Source organism: Myotis yumanensis, unplaced genomic scaffold (genome assembly GCF_028538775.1).
Source record: "Myotis yumanensis isolate MYYU_CA2020_CCGP unplaced genomic scaffold, mMyoYum1.0.hap1 SCAF_4, whole genome shotgun sequence".
Taxonomy (NCBI): Eukaryota; Metazoa; Chordata; class Mammalia; order Chiroptera; family Vespertilionidae; genus Myotis; species Myotis yumanensis.
In genome coordinates, this window is record NW_027223755.1 from 95,710,206 (window position 1) to 95,736,808 (window position 26,603).

The 26,603-nt window shown below is 55.3% G+C and overlaps 3 protein-coding genes and 1 long non-coding RNA gene across 6 annotated transcripts in view; 1 reads left to right on the forward strand and 3 right to left on the reverse strand.

Annotated features, from left to right (window-relative positions):
• Window positions 1-2,435: 2,435 nt before the first annotated feature.
• LOC139009480 (LITAF domain-containing protein-like) lies at window positions 2,436-4,973 on the reverse strand. Its single transcript, XM_070413765.1, has 4 exons — window positions 4,960-4,973; window positions 4,046-4,110; window positions 2,705-2,849; window positions 2,436-2,544 (listed from the first exon to the last, which is right to left on the reverse strand). The coding sequence occupies exons 1-4, from the start codon at window positions 4,971-4,973 to the stop codon at window positions 2,436-2,438; spliced, it is 333 nt and encodes a 110-aa protein (XP_070269866.1).
• A 3,188-nt stretch (window positions 4,974-8,161) lies between these two features.
• Window positions 8,162-12,020, reverse strand: LOC139009481 (lipopolysaccharide-induced tumor necrosis factor-alpha factor homolog). Its single transcript, XM_070413766.1, has 4 exons — window positions 11,906-12,020; window positions 9,777-9,902; window positions 8,431-8,575; window positions 8,162-8,270 (listed from the first exon to the last, which is right to left on the reverse strand). The coding sequence occupies exons 1-4, from the start codon at window positions 12,018-12,020 to the stop codon at window positions 8,162-8,164; spliced, it is 495 nt and encodes a 164-aa protein (XP_070269867.1).
• A 9,701-nt stretch (window positions 12,021-21,721) lies between these two features.
• Window positions 21,722-22,725, reverse strand: LOC139009071 (uncharacterized). The gene is made up of 2 exons (XR_011471263.1): window positions 22,042-22,725; window positions 21,722-21,866 (listed from the first exon to the last, which is right to left on the reverse strand). It is a non-coding gene; the product is annotated as an uncharacterized lncRNA (long non-coding RNA).
• Window positions 22,726-22,865: 140 nt separating this feature from the next.
• CARHSP1 (calcium regulated heat stable protein 1) overlaps window positions 22,866-26,603 on the forward strand; it is a 29,176-nt gene continuing 25,438 nt past the window's right edge. The window contains exon 1 of one of the 3 annotated variants that reach the window (XM_070413005.1): window positions 22,866-22,926. Coding sequence is in view for 1 of the 3 variants with exons in the window: in XM_070413011.1 (XP_070269112.1) it covers window positions 23,287-23,294 (8 nt within the window). In the remaining 2 variants the exon portion in view is untranslated. The other 2 variants (XM_070413009.1, XM_070413011.1) reach the window with 2 other exon arrangements.

The window sequence follows — 26,603 nt, forward strand, 5'->3', positions numbered from 1 at the left end:
TCTGCCTCCGTGACCTGCCCTTCCCTCCGTGATGACGCTCACCCTGTTTGAGATTGCATGGTCTCGCCTTGAAACATGGGACCAGTTGGGCCCCACGTGTAGATCCGAGGCCTTCCTGTCGCCCTGGGTCCATTTGGCGCCACTCTGTTCGGATTTATTATAAATGAGGGATTGGTTCCCAGGAACTGGGGGTCTAGTTTGTCAGATGCTTCACCTCTGTAATCCTAAAATCTCACTGAAATGGGTCTCTGGCCCAGCCGGTGTGGTTCCGTGGTTGAGCATTGACCTATGAACCAGGAGGTCACAATTCGGTTCCCAGTCAGGGCACGTGCCTGGGTTGCGGGCTCGATCCTCAGGGGTGTGCAGGAGGCAGCTGATCAATGATTCTCATGTTTCTGTCTTTCCCTTCCACTCTGAAATCAATAAAAATATATTTAAGACAAAATGGGTCTCTGTTTGGATGTGGACATTGGGACTCTCAGTCCCACAGCTAGTGCCTCCTCGGAAGTCGGTGCTCCCCTGGCTTCCCGGGGCATCTGGGGGTGCGGGAGATGGCAGTGGGGCAGCTGCAGGGCTGACATTCAGATCTGGAGAAATCTGTCACCCTTCCTTCCCCTGGCTGGTGCAACCCTGGACCTGCCAGCGCTGTCACAGCAGCTGTGGCCAGAGCAGCTCTCACCTGACTGATTGGCTTCCAGGAATGTCTGCCAAGAGGCCACCGTGATGCTTCAGTGCCTCCACGACTCAGCTCTGCGCAGGCACACGCGCACCTTCCTGCCGTCGTACCTTTTCTCGCTGCTGCACTGCATTCGTCTTGGGTGGACGGGCCGTGTTTCCAGCTGCTGGTCCAGTTCCTGGATCGGGACCAGCCACCTCCGCCCCTGGCATCATGTGCCCAGGATGGGGGAGCATTACAGCCGACCTCCTGCCACACCTCAGTAGATGAAATGAACTTCACAGGCCCTTCTGCCCCCTAATTCCTTCACTTCCTTCTCTCTGAAATTCATTTATATTGGGAAGATGGGATCATATATGTTTGGATTTTGCCAAGTGAAATGGCCCTCAGTTGTGCCCTGGGTTTTCCGTTAGCGCATGCCCGCCCCTGACCTCATCCCCAGCAGACTCATTTACCCACAAGCACTCGCTCTAAGCCAGTGAGGGCCTTTCAACATCTAAGTTTTCTCCACGTTCCCGCAGTCACTGTGACGTGCAGGATGGCTACTGTGCTGTGGCCATGAAGGAACTTCGAGAATTAAACCTCTGCTGGGGTGGGGTGGGGTGGGGTGGGGGTGAGGTGGGGACAGATTTGGGCGGATTTCCTTCCTTCCCAGCTCCCATGAGCCTGCCTGCCCCTGGGGAAGTGGCAGGGGCCCGAGAATAAGTGATGGCGCTGCTGGGCCCAACAGAAGGAATGGGTGAGGGGGCCAGTCCAGGGCAGCACAGGGAGGCGTCGGGATGTGTGGTGGCTGGGCAGTAGCACAGAGGTGGGGAGAGGCAGAGGCCCACTCACAGTGACTCAGGTGACCCCCTGTTAAAATGTCAGCTTCAGTCCTGAGCCTGGAAGGTTCTAGGCAGGCGTCTGGCATAATCAGAGCTGAAGTTAGTAATTCTCACCTGTTAATTGAACTATGTGCCAGTCACTGGTTGCTGGTGAGGACCGGAGGGTGTAGGCAAGACTTGGGGCAGAGAGGCCGGGCAGAACTAAGGGGCTGGTGCCTCCCTTAAGGAAGAGCAGGGTGGGGTATCAAGGAGGGAATGAAATTATTGTGGGGCAACAAGGACAGGGCAGGGTGCTGCTGAGGGGGTGGGGTCAGAGGAGGCACTGCAGGGAGGTGGTCATGCCATCCACAGCGCCCAGGGCCACATGAGGAGGTGGGAAGAGTCATCTTGAGACCTACTGACGAGATGTGGACTAGAGGACTTAGAAGCTAAAACTGATCGATGGATGGGTTGTGGTGTTTCAGAGGTCAGGAGAGGGTGGACCATGTGAAGGGAGGGCCAGGCATCCATCCTTCACCCGGTGCTCACAGCCCCTGCTGTGTGCAGGCGCCGGTCTGAGCGCCCACCTGACCTTCCTTGGGGACGGGAGGGCAGGAGAAGGGCGGGTGCAGCGGTTCTCAACCTGTGAGTCGCAACCCCTTTGGCGGTGGAACGACCCTTTCCCTGGGGTCGCCTAAGACCATCCTGCATATCAGATATTTACATTACGATTCATAACAGTAGCAACATTACAGTTATGAAGAAGGAACGAAAATAATTTTATGGTTGGGTCACAACATGAACTGTATTTAAAGGGCCAGAAGGCTGAGAACCACTGGGCGGGTGGGCACTGCCTCAGTCCCTTCACAGCCCTGGGCAGGAGCGGGTGGGGGGACCCCAGTAGTACAGACACAGGCAGGTAAAGGTCACTTATTAGACATTTATTTCATGGAGGTTCACAGGCGATGGTAGCGGAAGAGTTCCCGCCGGCACACGGGACACGTGTGACTCACGTCCATTAAACTGTCCACGCAGAAGGGGAAGAGACAGCAGCCCAGAATACACCTGCAGCCTCGGGAGCAGTGGGCCGTGGGCCAGGGGCCAGGCTGGGTGCGCCCCGCCAAGCCTGCATCCCCCATGCTTGGCCCTGCCCTGCCTCCTCTGCCCGGCCAGCCCTCCCCAGCCAGCAGATCCTCCCCCGCCGATGGCCGGGGTGCCAACTCACCCAAACATGAAGAGGCCTGTACACAGCAACCAGGTGAGGATCCCCGGGATCGGGGTGGTCACCGTGATGACGTAGTTCCCGCAGTACGGACACAGGTAGCTTATGGGCACGGGAGTCGCCAACATAGGCACACCGCTGAACACAGCTTGGGGCGGGAAGGGGCGGGTCAGGCCTCACACCCCTCTCCTCAGCGTCCACCACTGGGTGGACCCTCGCATGGCCTGTGCCCTCTGCAGGTTCTCGTGCTCCCCAAGCAGCCCAGACCGTCCACAGGGCCCCAAGCCCCCAGCAGTCCCCTTCCCTCCAACCACCAGCCTCAGGGCTCAGGGGCCTCCTCAGTCCAGGCACCCTGCCTCTCTGACCGGGGACCCAGGGAGCTGGGAGCCTTTCTGGGTTTAAACTGGATTGAACATCAATCCAGTGTGTTCCCAGGGCATCCCGCCCACGCAGGCCCTCTCGGGCTTTGGTTTAATTCGGCCAGAGCTGCTTGCTAACCCTGCCATCAGAAAGCTCCCACCGACACGGGAAAGCAGTTGCATTGCAAACACACACACACACACACACACACACACACACACACCCAACACAACAGAAAACCCAAAAGCCTTCTTCTTGTCTCTTCCTCTTGCATTTGTACACAGGGACCAAAAAGTGTGCGCAGCCCTCGTAAACCCTGCAGCCCGGTGGGCAGCGAAGGCTGTGGTGCCGGCTGCGTCTCCTGTCAGGAGCCTGGTCCCAGGGCCTCTGGTGTCTGACCCAGGGCGCAGGGCCTGGTCTGGTGGACTGTTCAGAGCCATGAGGACTTGGGCTTTTCTGGGGCCCAGGGGGCGGGGGTGCTGGGTTTGGACCCCTGAAGCCTGATGTAGCCACCCCGTTTGGCAGAGAACTCGGGAAAGAACTGGCTGGAAGGGGTGACCCACGGGCTCTATGGTCTTGACAACAGTGAGGATGCTGCCTTCGCTCTGGCCCCCGGGAATTCACAACCGAATCCAGCAGCTCTCAGCCTTCCCAGTGTTCCCCAATTCCCCCGCAAGTGTTTAACAATCCCCAAGCCCAGGCCCCACCTGGGGGTCGGCACCCCCTCACCTGTGGTTGGGGTAGCGCCTTGGCAGAGTAGATAATAGGATTCTACTTCACACGCATTTCCTGAGCACCTACTGTGTACCAGACCTCCCCTCTCCCCGCACTGGAGATTTCACATTGGAGGGAAACGCGCATGGCTTTGGGCAAAGTGGCCACTGGCAGCTGAGGGGGCAGGGAAGGAGGGCTTCCCAGAGGAGGCGCTGGGGGGCAGAGTCTTGGGGAGTGGCCAGGGCAAGGAGAGGAGGCAGGAGCACTCACCTGTGTGAATAACCCGGGGGCCTTGGAAGTATGATTGAGGAGGCATATGAGGTGGAGGAGGTGATCTAGGAGGAGGAGGAGAAGATGGCAGCGGTGATGGCTCTTTGGGAGAGAGAAAGGAAAACACACTTAGATATGAAGGTCCACTATGTGCCAGGCACTGAGCTAAAAACTTGGTCAGCCTGAGGGAGATACCCATTTTACAGGACAGAAAGCTGAGGCTAGACGAATGAATCAAGTTGGTTGTATCACTAATAAATGGAGGAGCTGAAAGGTGAACCCAGGCATTTCAGACTCCAGTGTGCCCTCATTGTCCTAGGAGGTAAGACCTCCCTAGTGTCGGTGCCAGGGAGCTGACGGTGGGGAACTGCACAGGGCCCTATAATTCCTTTCTTTTTAATCCTCACCTGAGGATATTTTTCCATTGATGTTTAGAGAGAGTAGAAGGGAGGGGGAGAGACAGAAACATGGGTATGAAAGAGACACATCGATTGGCTGCCTTCTACATGCGCCCCGACGGGGGCCGGGCATCGAGCCTGCAACCAAGGTATGTGCCCTTGACCAGAATCAAACCCGCCACCCTTCAGTCAGTGGGTCGATGCTCTAACCACTGAGCAACTGGCTAGGGCACCTTTTTTTTAAAAAAATCTTATCTGAAGCATTTGTTATGTGTCAATCTCTGTACTAAACACTTTACACCCCTCACTCCACTTATTCTTGCCAAAACACCAGGGAGGTAGCTGTGTGGTGCCTGAAAATTTTTCCAGTTTTGCAGATGTGGAGACTAGGCTCAGAGAGGTTAACATGCCTGAGGCCCCCGGTAAATAAGTACCAGCATCAAGGACGGAACTCAAGAAGCCTCCAGAGCACATGCTACTCCGGGCCACGCCCTGGCCTCTGGACAGGACGGCTACAGAAGCAGCGACATTGCCCCTGCTCTTTCTGGGAGGGGCTTTTTGGGTCTCCTCCATTCTTCCCACCTTGGGTCCCTCCTCCCCTGAAAGGGGCCTCTTAAAGTGCGGACACTCAGCTCTGTCCCTCGGCACCCCCAGCAGTCAGCTCTTGGCCAGCCCTGGGGACCAGCACGCAGGTAGAGGGCTGTTTGGGCAAGAAATTCTGGGACCCTGGGTCCCCAGAGTGTCTGAGGGGGGCAGTAATGGGAGCCCTGTAATTTTAATGACAATGTGCGTGATGGTTGGGGATCCCCTGTGTTTCATTGGGAACCTGACCCTCCCAGGAAAGGAGTTTCATGATTTGGGGGGAAGAGGGGACCCTGGGTTTCCCCTCCAATGCCTTTACCCAGAGTAGGAGCAAGAAAACAGTTCCCGACGAGAAATCAAGATGGCAGCATAGGTAAACACCGGAGATTGCTGCCTCGCACAACCACTTCAAAAATACAACTAGCCGTAACCAGTTTGGCTCAGTGGATAGAGCGTCGGCCTGCGGACTGAAGGGTCCGAGGTTCGATTCCTGCCAAGGGCATGTACCTTGGTTGCGGGCACATCTCCAGTAGGGGGTGTGCAGGAGGCAGCTGAATTGATGTTTCTCTCTCATCGATGTTTCTAACTATCCCTCTTCCTTCCTCTCTGTAAAAAAAAATCAATAAAATATATTTTAAAAAATACAACTAAAGGACTGAACAGACATCATCCAGAACCACAGGAAGGCTGGCTGAGTGGAAATTCTACAACTAGAAGGAAAGAGAAAAGCAAACCGAGACTCAGAGGAGGTGCGGTGCGGAAGTAAAATTCAAAGGTGCGGAGATGCATGCGTAGCGGGCTGGCAGCTGAGGACACGATTGTCTTTTTCAATCGGGAGGGAGTCTCAGGGCGAGTCTCTGGGGACCCAGACTCATACAGGAGAAACGGGACTGTCTGGCATCGGTCGGAACTCGAGGGCAGCTTTCTCTCGGAGGCACTTGCAGCGATTGCCGGGGCCTCTGAGGACAGGACTGAGAGCAGCCATACCACTCGCTCCGCCCGCCCTGTTGATCCCCTGGGACCCCGCCCTGCCCAAGCTGTGCATGGAGGCTTTTGCATATGAAAGGCCTGGCCCTTTGTAATCTGAAAATTACTTAACAAACTGCAGCTGCCCCAAGGCCCCAGGGCAACTTGCATTGCTTTACAGCTGGCTTCTGCTGGGTAGCCTCAGGCAGAGGCTAGATTAGCACCTCCTTAGATCCAAGAGCCAGTGTACCCAGTGGTCAGAGTGGGACCATCCAATTACAACTCAGATCCATAAGGGACACACTCAGGGGGCAGACTCAGTGAGCACCAAAGCCCCACTGAAGCAAGTCTTGCCCCATAAGGGTGTCTTCAGCACAGAAGTTCTCCCACCGTAGATACAGCTGATTCTCACAGCCAATTGGCCTGGAGGTCAAATCCTCCCAGTGTTACCTACAACAATCAAGGCTTAACTACAACAAGACTGTGCACAAAGCCCACAAGGGGGTGCACCAAGAGTGTCTACCTCAGGTAATTGGGGAGGCTGAGCCACTGGGCCCTATAGGACACTTAGCACAGAAAGCCACTCTATCGACACAGCGAAGCATAAAAAATGCAGAGACAAAGAAACAGGACACAAATGACAGAAATGGAGGAAAGCAAACTACTGGATATAGAGGTCAAAACCACACTTTTAAGGTTTTTCAAGAATTTTCTAGAAACCGCCAATAAACTCAATGAGACCCTCAAGAAATCTAGTGATACCCTCAATGTTGTGATAAAGAACCAACTAGAAATTAAGCATACACTTACTGAAATAAAGAATATTACACAGATTCCCAACAGCAGACCAGAGGATCCCAAGAATCAAGTCAAAGATTTGAAATACGAAGAAGCAGAAAACACCCAACCAGAAAAGCAAAATGAAAAAAGAATCCAAAAATACGAAGATAGTGTAAGGAGACTCTGGGACAACTTCAAGCGTACCAACATCCGAATTATAGGGGTGCCAGAAGAAGAGAGAGAGCAAGATATTGAAAACCTATTTGAAGAAATAATGACAGAAAACTTCCCCTACCTGGTGAAAGAAATAGACTTACAAGTCCAGGAAGCGCAGAGAACCCCAAAGAAAAGGAATCCAAAGAGGACCACACCAAGACACATCATAATTAAAATGCCAAGAGCAAAAGACAAAGAGAGAACCTTAAAAGCAGCAAGAGAAAGAAACTCAGTTACCTACAAGGGAGTACCCATACGACTGTCAGCTGATTTCTCAACAGAAACTTTGCAGGCCAGAAGGGAGTGGCAAGAAATATTCAAAGTGATGAATGCGAAGAACCTACAACCAAGATTACTTTATCCAGCAAAGCTACCATTCAGAAGTGAAGGTCAGATAAAGAGCTTCACAGATAAGGAAAAGCTAAAGGAGTTCATCACCACCAAACCAGTATTATATGAAATGCTGAAAGGTATCCTTTAAAAACAGGAAGAAGAAGAAAATCAACAAGTGAATCTAAAAATCAAGTGAATAAATAATCTGATGAACATAATAAACTGGTGATTATAATAGAATCAGGGGCATAGAAAGGGAATGGACTGACTATTCTTGGGTGGAAAGGGGTGTGCGGGATGTGGGAAGAGACTGGACAATAATCGTGCACCTATGGATGGGGACAGTGGGTGGGGAGTGAGGGCGGAGGGTGGGGTGGGAACTGGGTGGAGGGGAGTTATGGGGGGGGGGGCGGAAAGAGGAACAAATGTAATAATCTGAACAATAAAGATTTAATTAAAATTAAAAAAAGAAAACAGTTCCCCTCCACTTCCTGCCACACAGTCTAGAGACCAGCGGTTCTCAACCTGTGGGTCGAGACCCCTTTGGCGGTCGAACGACCCTTTCACAGGGGTCGCCTAAGACCATCCTGCATATCAGATATTTACATTACGATTCGTAACAGCAGCAACATTACAGTTATGAAGAAGCAACGAAAGTGATTTTATGGTTGGGTCACACCATGAGGAACTGTATTTAAAGGGCCAGAAGGCTGAGAACCACTGGGCGGGTGGGCACTGCCTCAGTCCCTTCACAGCCCTGGGCAGGAGCGGGTGGGGGAACCCCAGTAGCACAGACACAGGCAGGTAAAGGTCACTTATTAGACATTTATTTCGTGGAGGTTCACAGGCGATGGTAGCGGAAGAGTTCCCGCCGGCACACGGGACACGTGTGACTCACGTCCATTAAACTGTCCACGCAGAAGGGGAAGAGACAGCAGCCCAGGATACACCTGCAGCCTCGGGAGCAGTGGGCCGTGGGCCAGGGGCCAGGCTGGGTGCGCCCCGCCAAGCCTGCACCCCCCATGCTTGGCCCTGCCCTGCCTCCTCTGCCCGGCCAGCCCTCCCCAGCCAGCAGACCCTCCCCCGCCGATGGCCGGGGTGCCTACTCACCCAAACATGAAGAGGCCTGTACACAGCAACCAGGTGAGGATCCCCGGGATCGGGGTGGTCACCGTGATGACGTAGTTCCCGCAGTACAGACACAGGTAGCTTATGGGCACGGGAGTCGCCAACATAGGCACACCGCTGAACACAGCTTGGGGCGGGAAGGGGCGGGTCAGGCCTCACACCCCTCTCCTCAGCGTCCACCACTGGGTGGACCCTCGCATGGCCTGTGCCCTCTGCAGGTTCTCCTGCTCCTTGAGCAGCCCAGACCGTCCACAGGGGCCCCAAGCCCCCAGCAGTCCCCTTCCCTCCAACCACCAGCCTCAGGGCTCAGGGGCCTCCTCAGTCCAGGCACCCTGCCTCTCTGACCGGGGACCCAGGGAGCTGGGAGCCTTTCTGGGTTTAAACTGGATTGAACATCAATCCAGTGTGTTCCCAGGGCATCCCGCCCACGCAGGCCCTCTCGGGCTTTGGTTTAACTCGGCCAGAGCTGCTTGCTAACCCTGCCATCAGAAAGCTCCCACCGACACGGGAAAGCAGTTGCATTGCAAACACACACACACGCACACACACACACACACACACACACCCCCAACATAACAGAAAACCCAACAGCCTTCTTCTTGTCTCTTCCTCTTGCATTTGTACACAGGGACCAAAAAGTGTGCGCAGCCCTCGTAAACCCTGCAGCCCGGTGGGCAGCGAAGGCTGTGGTGCCGGCTGCGTCTCCTGTCAGGAGCCTGGTCCCAGGGCCTCTGGTGTCTGACCCAGGGCGCAGGGCCTGGTCTGGTGGACTGTTCAGAGCCATGAGGACTTGGGCTTTTCTGGGGCCCAGGGGGCGGGGGTGCTGGGTTTGGACCCCTGAAGCCTGATGTAGCCACCCCGTTTGGCAGAGAACTCGGGAAAGAACTGGCTGGAAGGGGTGACCCACGGGCTCTATGGTCTTGACAACAGTGAGGATGCTGCCTTCGCTCTGGCCCCCGGGAATTCACAACCGAATCCAGCAGCTCTCAGCCTTCCCAGTGTTCCCCAATTCCCCCGCAAGTGTTTAACAATCCCCAAGCCCAGGCCCCACCTGGGGGTCGGCACCCCCTCACCTGTGGTTGGGGTAGCGCCTTGGCAGAGTAGATAATAGGATTCTACTTCACACGCATTTCCTGAGCACCTACTGTGTACCAGACCTCCCCTCTCCCCGCACTGGAGATTTCACATTGGAGGGAAACGCGCATGGCTTTGGGCAAAGTGGCCACTGGCAGCTGAGGGGGCAGGGAAGGAGGGCTTCCCAGAGGAGGCGCTGGGGGGCAGAGTCTTGGGGAGTGGCCAGGGCAAGGAGAGGAGGCAGGAGCACTCACCTGTGTGAATAACCTGGGGGCCTTGGAAGTACGATTGAGGAGGTGTATGAGGTGGACGAGGTGATCTAGGAGGTTTTCGGTAAGGAGGAGGAGAAGGTGGAGGAGAAGATGGCAACGGTGATGGCTCTTTGGGAGAGAGGAAGGAAAACACACTTAGCTATGTAGGCCCACTATGTGCCAGGCACTGACCTAAAAACTTGGTCAGCCTGAGGGAGATACCCATTTTACAGGACAGAAAGCTGAGGCTAGAGCAGCCGTGGGCAAACTACGGCCCTCGGGCCGGATCCAGCCCGTTTGAAATGAATAAAACTAAAAAAAAAAAAGACCGTACCCTTTTATGTAATGATGTTTACTTTGAATTTATATTAGTTCACACAAACACTCCATCCATGCTTTTGTTCGGGCCCTCCGGTCCAGTTTAAGAACCCACTGTGGCCCTCAAGTCAAAAAGTTTGCCCACCCCTGGGCTAGAGGAATGAATCAAGTTGTTTCACTAATAGATGGAGGAGCTGAAAGGTGAACCCAGGCATTTCAGACTCCAGTGTGCCCTCATTGTCCTAGGAGGTAAGACCTCCCTAGAGGCGGTGCCAGGGAGCTGAGGGTGGGGAACTGCACAGGGCCCTATAATTCCTTTCTTTTTAATCCTCACCTGAGGATATTTTTCCATTGATGTTTAGAGAGAGTAGAAGGGAGGGGGAGAGACAGAAACATGGGTATGAAAGAGACACATCGATTGGCTGCCTTCTACATGCGCCCCGACGGGGGCCGGGCATCGAGCCTGCAACCAAGGTATGTGCCCTTGACCAGAATCAAACCCGCCACCCTTCAGTCAGTGGGTCGATGCTCTAACCACTGAGCAACTGGCTAGGGCACCTTTTTTTTTTTAAATCTTATCTGAAGCATTTGTTATGTGTCAATCTCTGTTCTAAACACTTTACACCCCTCCACTCATTCTTGCCAAAACACCAGGGAGGTAGCTGTGTGGTGCCTGAAAATTTTTCCAATTTTGCAGATGTGGAGACTAGGCTCAGAGAGGTTAACATGCCTGAGGCCCCCGGTAAATAAGTACCAGCATCAAGGACGGAACTCAAGAAGCCTCCAGAGCACATGCTACTCCGGGCCGTGCCCTGGCATCTGGTCAGGACGGCTCCAGCAGCGGCGACATTGCCCCTGCTCCTTCTGGGAGGGGCTTTTTGGGTCTCCTCCATTCTTCCCACCTTGGGTCCCTCCTGCCCGGAAAGGGGCCTCTCGAAGTTCGGACACCCAGCTCTGTCCCTCGGCACCCCCAGCAGTCAGCTCTTGGCCAGCCCTGGGGACTAGCACACAGGTGGAGGGCTGTTTGGACAAGGAATTCTGGGACCCTGGGTCCAAGTGCTTTGCACGGGAACCTGACCCTCCCAGGAAAGGAGCTTCATGATTTTGGGGGAAGAGGGGACCCTGGGTTTCCCCTCCAATGCCTTTACCCAGAGTAGGAGCAAGAAAAGAGTTCCCCCGCACTTCCTGCCACCCAGTCTAGACTCTTGGGGAGAGGAAGAGATTTCAAACCCATCTGCTGACTCCAGCAGTTCCACTTCATTTTTGTACCCATTTTACAGATGACAAAACTGAAGGTCAGAAATTCAGTACCTGGCCCAGGGTTGCCAACTAGAAACTCCCAATCTCCACTAAGTACCTGCCCATCCCTACCTCATCTCTTAATCCTCTCAGCCAGTTCTCATATGAGATTCAAAGGGATTCTGAGACTTACCCACACTCACACCAGCATGGTCAGAACCCTAACTGTAACTGTAACCCTAACCCACCCCACCCCACCCTACCCCACCCCACCCCATCTGTCCTGGTGTCTGGGCACATGCTGGCAGCTGGGAGAGGAGGCAGGCCATACCTGACTTGGGGGAGGCCTTGGCTTTGTTCTGCGACTTCTTTGTGGCACTTTAGGAGAGGGCACAGGGTGTGAAGGCCCACTGTGTCCCCCTGGGAAACACGGTCCCAGGTGGGGGAGAGCAGGACTTGGGGGGTGAGGACTGGAGTGAGCGACCAGCTCAGCAAGGGGACACATAATCTCCCCTCCCCGAGCCCCGCCCTCCGCCCGTCCCTGGCCTCCCCCAGGCACTGAAGGGCACTCTCACCCATGGGAGGGTTCCATCTTGGGACCCCGGAGGCCCTTTGTTCCAGCAATGGTATCCGAGCAGGATCGGGTTCCGAGTTCTGAGCGGCCGAGCGCTTGTCCCCAGGAGCCCTCATGGCGGCTGGTGGCCCGCGGACAGGAGTGCAGGCCTCTGCAGCCCCTTGCTGGGCCTGGCTCGGGTGGAACAGCCATTGTGATGTGTGTCCTCACAATGGCCGAGGGCAGCTCCAGCCGGGCCCTGCCGGAGGGCAGCCCGCCAGGCGCCCAGCTGGGTCTCTCTGAAGATGGCCCTTCGCCATGTCCGCCGCCCGCTGTGGGCAGAGTGCGCACAGGCCCCTGATCACATACAGGGGCCTCGCAGACGTGAATCTGCTGGGAGCTGGCGACGCTGCTCTGAGGGATCGATCCTGTGCTCAGAGATCTAGCTGTGAGGACGCTCATGTCTCTTACTTGGAAGTAGGTGTATGTACATGCACATGTGTATGTAGGTATATGCATACAGTAAATATGTATGCACACGGGTTGTCTATGTACAGATGTGTGAACACAGATCTATGTATCCACACATGTATATACATGTACACACATGTACACCTGTACTACAGCGTATAATGTGTGTGTGTGTGTGTGTGTATCACAACCTCAACTGCCTCTCCTGCTGGTTTAGCTGTGAGCTTGTGCAAGACCCTCACTTTCTCTGACCTCCATCCCCTGGCTGACCATCTGTAAAATGGGGGTAACAACAGCTACCTTATAGGGTTCAGCCAGGTGCAGCAAACGAAGCCAGCATGGTCACTGTGAAGTGACCAGTGGCCTGAGTAGCCCAGAACAGATGCTCCCACCATGTGCGCGCTGGCCCGGTGCCTTAGCTGGGTCGGCCAGGGAGAGCGCAGGCAGGATCTGTGCGCACAGGCACGCGCCTGGACAGTGTTTTCTGTGGCTGCTCAGGGCGCCGCACTGTTCTGGGGAACATCCGGGGTAGCCTGCAGGGCTATCAGGCTGGCAGCAACCAAGAGCTAGGGCGAGTCTCTAGCAGAGTTGCAGGTTGGGACCCGTTGACCTAGTAGTACTTTCCAGAAATCCATCCCCAAGGTAGACCAGCAAAAATGTCAAATGACGCAAACACAAGGCTCTTCAAGGCAGCAGCAAAAACTAGACAAAAACTAAAAATGTCTCTGTGTATAGCAACTCTTCAGCTATGGAAAATACAGGGAGAGAGGGGAGTGAAGAAGGGAGAGAGAGATTGGAGGGAGGGGTTAGGGAGAGGAAGGAGGAAAAAAGAAAAAGGAAAATCCCCATTTATTACTATGACGTAGTTTCTCCAGGATAGAGTGCTAAGAACAACAAACAAGATATATGTGTGTGTATATATATATATATATATATATATATATATATATATATAAAACCTCCATAGATATAGATATAGATATAGATATAGATATAGATATAGATATAGATAGTACTACTGTATGTGTAAGAAAACAGGGAGGGAGGCCTATAATTTCCAAGAAGAAATAAAGGAAGGATTAATAAAACTGAAGTGGTTAATGTTGAGGGAGACAGGAGTGAAAGCGGGCCCTCTCTAAATACACTTCGCTATATTGAGTTGACTTTGGAACTATCTCATACTTTTTCTAATTACTAAGAAAGTATGTAAAAAAGAGCAAAGCAACACTGAAACACTGAAAGCAACCCAAAACAAACGTGATTACCAGTATTTCTTATTGGGGCCCAGACAGTGTGGCTCAGCGGTTGAGTGTTGATCTATGATCCACGAGGTCACAGTTCGATTCCCGGTCAGGGCACATGCCCAGGTTGCGGCTCGATCCCCAGTGTGGGGTGTGCAGGAGGCAGCTGATAAGATGTTTCTCTCTAATCATTGATGTTTCTGTCTCTCCCTTCCACTCCCTTCCTCTCTGAAATCAATAAAAACAAATTAATAATAAAAAAAAGATCTCTTACAGGGGACACAGAGCACAGGCCATAAAAGAAAAACCTGAAAAAATGACTTCATCAGAGCAGAGAGCCAGCTCTTTAAAAGACACCACAGAGAAAACAGAAGGCAGGCCATGGCTGGAAGCAGATATTTGCAGTCCATATGTGTGACAAAAAGCACAGGTATCCAGAATATAAAACAACTCCCTCCACCCAGAAATAGTTATTTAAAAAATGCAATAGTAAAAGTGGGCAAAAGATCAGAACAGACTCTTCACAGAAGAAAACATAGGAAGGGCAATATACAAAAAAGAAAGAAATCAAGAAAGCCATAGGGAGCAGTTCCACTCCCAGATTTTTACCAGGAGAAATAAAAACGTGTTCAAAAAGAGACCCACATGAGAAAATTCAGAATACCCCAAATTTAGAAACCACCCAAATATTTGTCAACAGGTGAGTGAATAAACAGATTGTGTATATTTCTACCAAGGATTACTGTGCAGCAATAAAGACAATGAATCACTGATGTACTCAGCAAGATGAATATATCTCAGAAAATGATCTTGAGCAAAAGAAACCTGACCTGCCCGGCTGGTGTGGCTCAGTGGTTGAGGGCCGACTGATGAACCAGGAGGTTACAGTTTAATTCTCCATCAGGGCACATGCCTGGGTTGTGGGCTGGATCCCCAGTGTGGGGCGTGCAGGAGGCAGCTGATTGGTGATTCTCTCTCATCATTGATGCTGCTGTCTCTTCTCCCTTCCTCTCTGAAATCAAGAAAAAAATATTTAAGAAGAAACCTGACCTAAAAGAGTACGTCTCCTGTGATTCTATTTATGTGAAGGTCTAGCACAGGCTAAGCTGTGCAGTCTGATCAAGGTGAAGGTGCCACCTGGGAAGGGAGGGGTCAGCGTGCAGGCAGGTGTGCCCGGCACAGCCAGTGCCGCTTCTATCCGGGCGCCGTAGATCTGTGCACCCTTACACCGTTTTTCAGCTGAAGAGAGGGAAAGTGTCTTGAGGAAGCCCTTTCCTGATTCCCACAAAGGCGCCGTCTTCCTGGGAAAAGGAATGCCTGGCTCCAGCTGACCCTCTCCCAGCCGACCCCTGCCCTCCCCTCCAACTCCTTAACAATACCCACGGCGTCCACACCCCGGAATGTATTGGTGTCTGAGGTGCGGTGTACTGCTTCCCCCAGCACCGGCATGGAGGAGGTGCTCAATTAATACGGGTGCAATGTGTGAACGAATGAACTAGTGAATGAACGAACAAATGAATGAGCTGCATGATGCACTCATCACAGCCCAGCCCCATTTAGCTTCAAACCCCCTGGATATCACACCCCAGGACCCGCGGTCCTGGTATAGACTTGCAGCTACACATCTTGGGATGGGGCTGGAGACTTGCCTTCTTTGGGGATTTTGAGGATGACGGCCCTCCTAACCCAGGGTTGGGATCCTGGCTGCAGTGCCTGAATGGGACACTCTGGGGGTGAATGGCGCCCCACCATCCCGATATGGCCACCAGGGGGCAGCACCAGGCTGCGGGAGTCAGCCTCACCTTATCCCTTCGGGGTCTGCTGGGCTGAGAGGTCCCCATATTGGGCAGGGACCCAGGCAGCAGGGCCGCCCCTGCTACCTCCTTTTAAGGGTGTCCCCATCCTGTCCTGGGGCTGAGGATTCCTGTCCCACGCTGTCTCCTGCAGGCCAGGCTGGAAGGAATGAGGAGTCAAGAGAGGGCTTGAGGCCAGCACAAGGTCACACCGCAGGGCTGTGGGGGAGCCAGGTTAGAACCCAGTCTCTGCACCCAGACACAGGGTCGTTGGGGGAGCCATGAGACCTGGCTGGGCTCTTCCTGGGCCTCTTCTGTGAGGATCAGTTCTCTGCAGGGCTCAGGGCTCCTGGAGGACGCTGTTAATTGTTTGTTTTAAACCTTTGCATCCCCCACATAAGGCCTGGCATACAGGAGAAGGAAGGTGGTCAGAGCATGGGCCGTCACTCGCAGCTGTCTGACCCCTGCCAGGCCTCAGGTTCCTCCTCGCCAAAATAGATCTGATGCTAACAATCCTCCCTGCTGAGTGTTATGAAAACTCAGTGAGACAGGTTGACCTTGCTGGCTGATCCTTCACACATGCCTACTTTCTGTTTGCTCCATCCTGCCCCCGGGCATTTGCCCTTGCTGTCCCTGTGCCAGCAGTGCTCTTTCCCAAGATATCGCGTGGTTCATTTTCATCGTCAAACTCTTAGCTCTCAGGCCACTCCTCCGGGAGGGTGGCCAGAGACCCTTGGCAAGAGGAGCCACCCACACTCTCCCACAACTACCAGGCTCAATTTTGACACGTTACCTCTGTCTGGAATTAACTGCTTCATGTACTAGTTTACTTGAGCATCATCCATTACCCTTAAAATGTCAGCTCCAGGAGGAGAGGATCCTTGCCGGCTTCGTTCACAGCTCTCTCCCCAGCACCTAGCGCAGTTTCTGGGACATACATAGTAGATGCTCACTAAAGATGAGTGAGTGACGAATGAAAGGAATCCATAGGAAACACTGAGCCCTGTGCCTGGCATGTAGAAAGCTTGCAATTAATCATAGTAATAACCATGACAATAATGAAGTAAGTAAGCAGAGTCATGACAGCCAGGGCAGGGGGCAGGCCATCCTGGGAAGGGAAGGAGCCTGGTGTTGGCAGCCCCCCTGGTTCTTTCTTGCTGTGTGACCCTGGGCACTTCACTCACCCTCTCTGGGCTATGCTTTCTTCTAGAGAAATCAGGAGGACTCTGAAGCTGGGCTGCTTAAGGGGGAAATGAGGTGGGACATTTTTTCCTTCCTTTTTATCCTCTCTTCCCAGAGGGCCTAGCTCCCAGGGAGGCGATGTGATGAGGAAAGAATCCAGAGGAATGAGTTGTAACTGTAATTATTGGGCAAGTGTGTGGGGAGGAGGCATGGGTGGCTGAGGGGCCTGGGCTTTACCTGGATCCCATCCTCCCTTCTCCTCCTGCCCATCAGTGAGTTTCCACCTGTTCCAGGTGCGTGGGGAGCCGGGAGCCCTGGGTGGGGAACTGCTGGGTCACACGGGCGTCCCCTAACCTCTTTGGGTGGAATTTCCAGCTCTGCCAACCACTCTGTCTGCTTTCTCTTCCCCCCAGCTGGTGAGCTGGGGGAGGTGTGTGAGCCCCAGGCTTTCTCAGGGGAAGGGCGTGAAGGGAGGAGCCCTCCTTGCCTGGGCACCACTAAGGCCCTCTCCCTGGAGAGCAGGCACCCGGTGGAGGAGGGCGACAGAGTTACCTCTTCTTGGGCCATCCATCCCTGCCCCCAGAACTGACACCCGCACCCCGAGGCCTGCCTGCTTCTAGACTGAGAAAGCTCTTGGGATCTCGTCTGACCCAGGAGCTGTGTGATGGAGGGTGTGGGTGTTCATGTGGTGGTTGCTTGGGGGTGGGCAGGTGTGTGGGGAAATGTGTGTGTCCATGAATAGCTGTGTGGACTGTTCATTTGGACGCAGGTATGTATGTGGAAGCGTGTGTGTATGTGTGTGTGTGTGTCTGTGTCCAAGTGGGAGGAATGTGTGGAAGGGGTGTGTGGGTGTGGGGAGTGCTCACACGGGGGACTCTGGGTCCATCTTTCCTCCCTTCTGCCAGACACCCCTGGACCTCACCCCGAGCAGGTTCCAGCTGCCCACATGGGGTCAGCCCGGGTGGACCAGGGCAGAGGCAGGACCCCCTCCCTCCCAGCTCTCCCCACCAGCCCAGGGTGAGGTTTTCAGCTCCCTCTCCCTGCAGGCTCTCTCAGCACAGTGTTACAGAAGGGAAAAACTGAGTCTAATGCCTGGTCCCTCATCAGTGGCAGACCCTTGTTTCTTTAACATGAGCACCTACTATGTGTCAGCCTAGGAAACCAAGCCAGGCCGACAAGGGGCCTGGCCTGGGAGTTCATATTTTAGTGGGGGAAGCAGATGCCAGACACAACCATGTGGGGAGAAGAGTGAAACGATGGCGAAGACGGGGGATGGATAGGACAGGCTGATCAGAGGGGCACCACCCACCTTTGGCTCCGGGTGGGCAGAGGACCCCCTAATTGGGTGTAACGACCAGAAAGAGGCATCCCCGGAAGAGTGCCCCCAGATCTGGATGTCGGCAGAGTGTAGTCACTTGCCACCTGTCCCCAGCGCCTGCACACCTAGCTCAACACAGCTGGATGGGGCCCCCGCTCCCCCTTCACCAGAATGTGTTCCAGAAACATACAGTGGCTTCTCCACACGATGGGAGAACGAGGAGGAAACAGGAAGTGACACAGAATATTTGTCCGACCTGCGTAGCAGGAACTGGGCAGAGCAGGCGGGCCTGCCTGTGGGTGCCCGGACGATGTGTAGGTTCCTCCGTGGAAGCACGTGCCGGTCTGCTGGGATGTTGGTTGTGGGGGAGCCTGCGCTTGCGTGGGGCGGGGGACAGCTCTAGGCCAGTGATGGCGAACCTATGACATGCGTGTCAGAGGTGACACGCGAACTCATTTTTTTGGTTGATTTTTCTTTGTTAAATGGCATTTAAATATATAAAATAAATATCAAAAATACAAGTCTTTGTTTCACTATGGTTACAAATATCAAAAAATTTCTATATGTGACACGGCACCAGGGTTAAGTTAGGGTTTTTCAAAATGCTGACATGCCGAGCTCAAAAGGTTCGCCATCACTGTTCTAGGAGGTGAGCTGGGAGGGAGGTGTGTGGGCCCCAGGCTCACTCAGGGGGAGGGCGTGAAGGGAGGAGCCCTCCTTGCCTGGGCACCAGGCACGGGGGATGGGAGTGGGGGTGGGGGGGGGCGGGGGGGGGGGAGCTGGAAGCTGTCTCTCTGTGGGTGACTCTTCACTGAGACCGCACTGTCTCACCTCCACAACCACGGCGCCTGCTCTCCATGCCAGGAGTGCCCACGTCATGTGGATGATTGTGGAGGCCCCACCACATGCCCAGAGCACCCCCTGGGCGGTGGCAGCACCTTCAGTTATGCTGATCCTCTGCCTACAATGCTGTTTCCTACAGGAAGCCCTCCGGGAAGCCTTGGACCTGATTCACTCCAGTTCCAGTTCCCGGGTCAGCATTTCTGTGTTTGGGGAGGAGGAGGGGCGCTGCGGGAAATGGCTTCATGCACGCACTCATTTCACCCTCTCGCGCATTCCGTCAGGATTCGGCCTGCTCACAGGGACTCTGTGCAGGGCTGGGCAGAGGAGGCGCCTGCTGAGCCCAACAGGTGATGTTCTGTGTCCCCAGAGCTGTGGCCACTGGGAGACAGAAATGAACTGGTAGGCAAAGCAATGAGAGGTTTAGAGGAGACCTCTCAGGGGAGCCCAGAGAGTGGTGGGGCTCGTCTAGACAAGTGTTGAGAGATGAGAAGCCATTCCTTCGCCTCTCCCCACCCTCTCCTGTGCTGCTGTGTGGCGGCTGGAGCTCAGGCAGCTGCTCTGGCCCCGGAGACAACCAGAGGCCCATGTTAAAGGATGGCGGAGTGAGAACGCAGGAGACAGCCAAGTCTGAGGACGGCAGACCTGTGGTATCAACCGAGGCTCAGCAGCTCCAGGCTTCTTTCACACGGCACCGATAGGAGCCTCCAGCTCGCAGAGCTTCGTACTGGAGTTTTCTTACATTCAGCAAAGTCAAATCTGAAGTGTTACAGCAGGAGAGCTGGGATTTCTGTAAAGAGCAATACGAAGTCACAGAAGGGTTTTGAGCACAGGAGGGACATGGAGACTATTGATACACATATAAATCTCTCTCTCTTTTGTTAATCCTTACCTGAGAATACCCCCCCCCCTTTTTTTTAGAGAGAGTGGAAGGGAGGGTGAAGAGAGGGAAAGAGAGAGAGAGAGAAACTTTGATGTGAGAGAAACACATTGATTGGTTGCCTCCTGCACACACTCTTACCAGAGCTGGGAATGGAGCCTGCAACCCAGGTATGGTGCCCTTGACCGGGAATTGAACCTAAGATGCTTCAGTACGGTAGGGGGGGGGGGGGGGGCGGGGGCGGGGGGGGCGGTCGCTCTAACCATTGAGATAATCAATCAGGGCTAAAGAGTATCTTCTTGCCCTAATCGGTTTGGCTCAGTGGATAGAGCATCAGCCTGTGGACTGAAGGGTCCCAGGTTCGATTCCGGTCAAGGGCATGTACCTTGGTTGCGGGCACATCCCCAGTAGGGGGTGTGCAGGAGGCAGCTGATCGGTGTTTCTCTCTCATCGATGTTTCTAACTCTCTATCCCTCTCCCTTCCTCTCTGTAAAAAATCAATAAAATATATATTTTTTAAAAAAAGAGTCTTTTCTTGACCAAACTTTAGGCAGGCTCCTTTGAGTCCTCTGCTTGGCCTTGGGCTCCTTTGTCGGTGTAGAGTCCAGTTTTAGCAAGAGTCCTAACAAGTTGGTTTGGCCAGAATCCCTCACCCTCAATACCTGATCACCCTTGATATTTGACCAAGTTCCTCATCTCCCACCAACCTCCAGGTGACGTCTGAGCACCCTGGCCTGCCTTCTGCAAGAACCCTGCTAGGCCCATTTAGCCAGATGTTTCCCCTCAGTAACCCCCCTCTCCTCTGCTCCTTGGGGATAAACTCCCACTTTTCCTTATTGTATTTGGAGTTGAGGGCAACCTTTCTCCCTTACTGCAAAACCCCACGCAGTGCTCCCCATACCTATCGTGATAGTACCGAATGAAGTCTGCCTTACCGAGTAGCAGGATTATTCTTTTCTTTTAAAATGGTTGGACTTTGAAAGATCGTTCTGGCTGCTGCACAGAAAACTGGAGTGTGGGCATGAAATCAGGGGGAGGCAGAAGGGGTGGCTGCTCCTGCTCCTGGTAAGAGAGTACAGGCCCAAGTCACAGTGAGAAGAAATGGGGGCAGGAGGTTGATGGGACTTGCACGTTGGAGGGAGGAGTCTCCATTTCTTCCCTGCTGTAAGCCCTTACCTGGCTGCCATCACTCTTAAAGATGAAGCTCCCTAACTGAGACCCAGTTGGCCCATTCTGGCAACCACCATCTCATCCCACATGCCCTGTCACCTCAGGGCCTTTGCACGTGCTCTGGTAGCCTCTCTTGGGAATGTCCTTTCCTTTGTTCAATTCCTGATCTTCTGGAAGATCTCAGGTCAATTAGCACTCTCCAGAGAAGCCTCTCCGGCTCCCCCAGCATGGTGACTGTCCCTGCTGTGGGTACAGTGGGCTTTTATACCATTGCATGGTTACCGGTTAACGTCTGCCTCCCCTAAGAGTGTAATACTCCAAGGCGCAGGGCCAATGTGTTTTCAGTCCAGGGCTTAGAACAGAGTGCATATTCAATAAATATTTGTCAGATGGCTGGCTGATCGGTGGGTTGGTCCTTATTGGGCAGAAACAGACCAGATCTCTTCATTAGCTATTGGCTCAAAGTCTTGCGTGAAGACAGTAGTATGAGCCAGGGCCAGCATGGGGACTGAGGCCACTGGCTGCAGGAGGCTTACACCATGGCAACTTGGGAGAGAACGCCTCCCTCAGAGCAAGTCTGGTCTGATGGGCCTGAGGGTGGGACACTCGCTGGGCTTTCAGGCTTATCCGGCCTACCACACAACATCCTGCCGATGGGTAGCGGTTATCGACCTGTCTGCCACCACACCAGGCTGCAGCTCCTCTGGGGTGGGGACTGGGCGGGCACTTTTTATTTCTGGGTGCGCAGTGCCCGACCCAGAGCCTGGCATGGACAACACACCGTGAGTGACTGCAAACTGGAACTGCACCAAACTAGGCTGTGAAATGCAGAGAGGCTTCCATTGACTGAGAGGTTGAGAAGGGATCTGGGGAGAAAAGGAAGAAAAAGGGACAGCCTTAGTGTCTTCTGGCCGCCATAACAAAAGACCACAGACTGGGAAGCTTAAACAACAGAAGTGTATTTCTGACAGCTCTCGGGGCGGAGAAGTCCAAGATCAAGGTGCCGGCCAACTTGGCTCCTGGTGGAGGCCCTCTTCCTGCCTGTAGACAGCTGTCTTCTCACTTTGTCTTCCGTGGTCTGCGTGCTCCTGACGGGGAAGGAGAGAGAGACGAGTGGCAGGCAGAGCTGGTGGGCTCCGGCAGAGACCCCAGTGCCACCTCCCTCCTGGGCCCTGTGGCCCCAGGTCCGTTGCAGCGTACCCCCCCCCCCCTCCCCCCCGTCCCCCACACACACACACACTTCCCTGCCCTTCATCTACCAACCCCAGTCAGAGCTCAGGGGCTGTTTCAAACTTGCTGACTTGGGGTAGGTCACTCCTCTCTCTGTGCTTCAGTTTCCCCTCCGGTAAAATGAGAATAACACCTTTTACCGCCAGAGTCAAGGAGGGAGGGAAATTAAGAATAAAATGAGCTCCAGCTGGTTTGGCTCAGTGGCTAGAGCATCGGCCTGCGGACTGAAGGGTCCTGGGTTCAGTTCCAGTCAAGGGCACATGCCCAGGTTGTGGCTCAATCTCCGGTGTGGGCGTGCAGGAGGCAGCTGATCAATGATTGATGTTTCTATCTCTCCCTCTTCCTTCCTCTGGGGGAGGGGGGGGGGAGAATAAAATGAATAAAAAACAAAACAAAACAAAATCAACAGCTTTCCCTCGTTTTCTTTCTTTGCATTTTCTGTGTTCCTTTCCTCCCATCAGTCTCTCCATTCCGGGCATTCCTCCATCACTTTCCTAGAGCGCTCCAGGCCCATCCGGATTCCGGAGCGAAGGTCAGATGGAGGCCGGGCCGGACCTGCTCGGTTAGCAGACGGACCTGCACGGCGCGAAGATCGGATTCTCCCACTTTTTAGGGGAGCTTTCTGGCCGTGGGGCCAGCACAGGCAGGCACTGCCCTCCGCCCCCGCGCGGGGGTAGGGGCGGTGGAGTCCTCCGCGTGCGTCCCGCGCTGCCGCCAGTCCTGCGCGGGGACACAAAGGTCCGTCGGAGCTGTCCCCGCCCGTCCCGCCCTCGCCGGCCCCGGCTCCGGCGCCGCTCCATTGGCTGGCAGCTCCTGGGGGCGGGGCCTCGGCGGGCCCGCCCTTCGGGCCACGCCCCCTCCCCAGCCTAGCTTTTGCAGACGGAGCCCAGCCGCTGGCGGAGAGGAGCGGGTCGCCAGGTAGGGACCTTCTCCGGGGACCCCAGGAGGGTGTGGCGGGTGCCCCCGCCCGGAGGCCCGGAAGCTGCCGGGATGGGACCTCGGCTCCTCGGCGCCAATGCACCCCCCCCCCCCCGCCCCCCGTGCAGGGTCTCCGAGCTCGCCGGCAGGGGGCTCCGGGCTGGGACTCCGGGCTCCTAGGAAACCTCGGGTCGCCGAGGCCTGTTTGGGGAGAGCGAGTTACTCCTCCCGGGGGAAGGGTGGGTGTGGCAGCGGCTGGAGGAACGGGGAGCCGACGGCGGGCAGCACTTCCCGCCTGGCCACCTGTTTTCTGCGATTAGGGGAGCCTCCCGTCGCTTGCGTGCGTGCGCTGGAGCGCGGATGAGGTGGTGGGTGGGGCGGTGGGGCGAGACGCTGGGGGCGCCGCTCCGGGAGGTGGGGCGGGCCGCGCCAGTTGCGGGTTCGGCGGCGGGACCGCGGCCAGGCCCGGCGGGGGAGCGGCCTGGCGCCGCGCGATTGGCTGCCTCTCGGGGGAGGAATCGCCGGGCTGTCGCCGAGTGTGTTTGCGCCCGATGGGGGGCCCCTAGGCGGAGCCGAAAACTTCACCCGCGTCCTCAGCTTCCCTCCGCGCTGGCAGCCGGTTTGCAGGCCGGAAATGAACTGTTCTTTTTCGATTTTAAGAAAGAAAGCCCCTGATCCCCCCCGCGCCCGCCCCCAGCCTTTCTGGTGTTGAACTGTGTGTGTTTATGGGGGTCGGGGGGGGGGGGGGGAGCGCAGATGAGCCCGCTCCAGGCAGGGCCTCCGTTCTCACAGGCGGGGTGTCTCATTGCAAACTGGGGCCTCTGGGAGCCTCAGTTTCCCCTTCCATAGACGGGGGATGTAATTTTTTCTACCTTAAGGCAATGTGTGAGAATAAAAGGAGATGCTAACCCAGGGCCCAGAGAAAGGTTAGCGACTGTTACGGTTTTTATTTGCTATGTTGATATTTCTCAGTCTCTTAGCCGCCAGTCTTGCCCCTCCAATCCGTTCGCCAGGAGAAACTTGTAAGAATAATTGGTTTAAATCAACCCCAGGCTTAAAATGGTCCACTGCTGTGCCCATTGTCATCTAGTGCCAAACTTCTCAGCAGAGCTTCCTGCTGTCTTCCACCTGGAGCCTCCCCACTTCTCTCCGTGCCTGCACCCCTCCCTCTGGGCCTTTGCCCCTGCAGATCCCTCTGCCGGGACTGACTTCCCCACTCCTGAAGTGACCCTGCCCCTCCTCCAGGCCAGGGCCTCCCCACCCCTGCTGCTCCCCTCTCCCCGGAGCCCCTGATGACTTCCGGTTCTCAGTGCTGGCCTGTCTGCCCCCCACCTCCCCTGCCCCCAGCAAATCCTGAGGGGACCCTGGGGTCTGGGGGTGATGTTGAAGGAGGGTTCCCTTGGGAGGGGACCGGTTTTCTTTGTCCCACTGATGGCAAAGACACTTGGTTTGTGTCCGGCCAGCAGGGACCGGAATGGGAGGGATCCTTCCAGATGGCCCCGTGCCTGACAGTTCCACCAGGAACAGCTCGGCTATTGTTGACCCAGCCCATTGTAGTTGTCCTGCACCAGGTCCTTAGGCCTGGGAGGCTCCACTGTTACTGTCCCATTCGACAGGTGATGAAGCTGAGGCGTGGAGCCGTGAGGTCACCTGCCGGGGTCACAGAGGGCATGAAGAGCAGAGCGGGCGGAAGCCTGTCTGCTGCCAGGGCCCAGCGGCAAGGATGGGACTCCCCAGTGCGTGCAGCGGGGTGCGGGGTGCGGAGGGGCTTCAGTTACCAGCAAGGGCTTGGGCTCTCCCAGAAGGGCTGTCAGGGTTGAGCTGGGCTGGGCCAGGTCCCAGGTGGTCAGGGCTCTGGGTGACCATCTCTGGGAAGGGTGGGGTGGTAGCGCTAGGGGGGGGGGGGGCGGGCAGGCAGCGCTACGGGCGGGGGGGGGGGGGGGGTCGGGGGGCGGGGGTCAGGCGGCAGTGCTGGAGGACCCGCCCGCCTCTGGTTCCCAGCACACTGGTCCTGGGATGTGAGACCTCTTCCCAGCACTCCGGCCCCAGGGGGCAGGCGCAGGCCAGCTGGGCTCAGCCTGGGATGGGGCTCAGCTGTTCTCATCCAGCCCCTGACACTGGGGCTGGGGCTACACCCTCCTGCCTTGTTTGTGTTTTTCTCTTGTTGCCACATCCTCTTGACTCTCCCTTCACCCATCCCCTCCCCCGGCCCCCCAGCTCCCCCATCCTTCAGCTTGACACTTTCACTCTACCCGTCACTCCCTACCCACTGCTCCCTTTTCCTCCCCTCACCTCCTGCCTCCTCCCTTTGCCCTTTCCCCATCCCTCCCCCAGAACCAGGCTCTCTTTGGAACAATGAAGGGGAATAGGGCTCATTGTGGGCCCTCTGGCTTCCTGGGCCCCTCTGTCCTGCCTCAGCTGACCCACCCTGCTAGGCCTGTAGGCTCTCAGTTCTACCAGGCTGGGGCTCAGCTGGGGTGGAGGTGGGGAGGAGAGGGGAGAGAAGGGAGGGTGTCTCTGCCTCAGTTTACCAGGATCCCCGGTACACTGAGCCTCAACACCCCCCCCCCTCCCACCACCCTGTTTCCCTTAACCACCAGCTCTGTGGGCTCCGTCTCCCATGGTCCAGCAGCAGCTGCCTCCCTGGGTGCACCTTAAAAATGCAGACTCTCAGGCCTCAGCTCCCAGCCTTCAGAATCAGAATGAGTACTTTCACACCATCCCTGAGACTCATGAGTTGACTAAAGTGTGAGGAGAGCTGGCTTAAACCTCTCTGTGCCTTAGTTTCCTTATCTGTAAAATGGGGATGATAAAAGTGCCTGCCCTGTGGGGCTGATGTGGGGGTGAATCTAGTTAATGTATATAAATGCTGGCACAGAGCCTGACATAGAAGTCAGTGAACGGTGGACATCACACTTTCACTGCCTCCATGCCTCCATGCCCCATGCCTGGTTCTCCAGTGCCCTATCCCCTGCCCTTTGTGTGGGCTAGTACTCATCCTCACCTGCCAGCAGTGGCTTGGCCCTGGGGTTGGGCCGAGCCACTGCTTGATGTGGTTGGTGGCTTTTAGGCTGAGAGTGCAGGAGGGCGGGGAGAGGGGGTTAAGAGGAGACCTGCAGGGTTGGATCTCCAGCCTCCAGATCTGTGGGCTGAGGAGGAGCCTCGTGCCCAGTGGAATTCTCAGAACCTTCCAGGAGGACTTGCATGGCCTGTGGAAAATTCCCAGGCTATTTTGGGCTGAGGCCCCCTTCTCCGCCCTTTCCCAGGGTAAAGGCCTGGTGACACACCTTTCCCTGGGGACCCACAGGGTGGGAGTGGCTTCCTGGTTTCCCTACCTTTAGGTCCTGGGTTCCCTCTCCTGGCTGGACACTCTTCAGAACCCAGGGGTGCTGTCTGGGGAAGGGGGAGTATGGCCAGCTGCTCACCTGGGACCACCTGCTTTAAAAATACAGCCCCTCGTCCACACTCTGCTTCTGCTTGCTTTTTCTTCATAGCTTTTCCACTGTTGGGTGTACTGTGTGTTTCACCAGTTTATTTATTAGATGTGGAGCTTGGGCAAGTCAGTTGATACGTTGGCCTCAGTTTTGCCTTCCGTGAAATGGGGATGAAATGAGCTGAGATGTGCGAAGTGCTGAGAGCACTGCTGGTCCCAGTTCTCTGTTCTTGTTGTCCTGGTG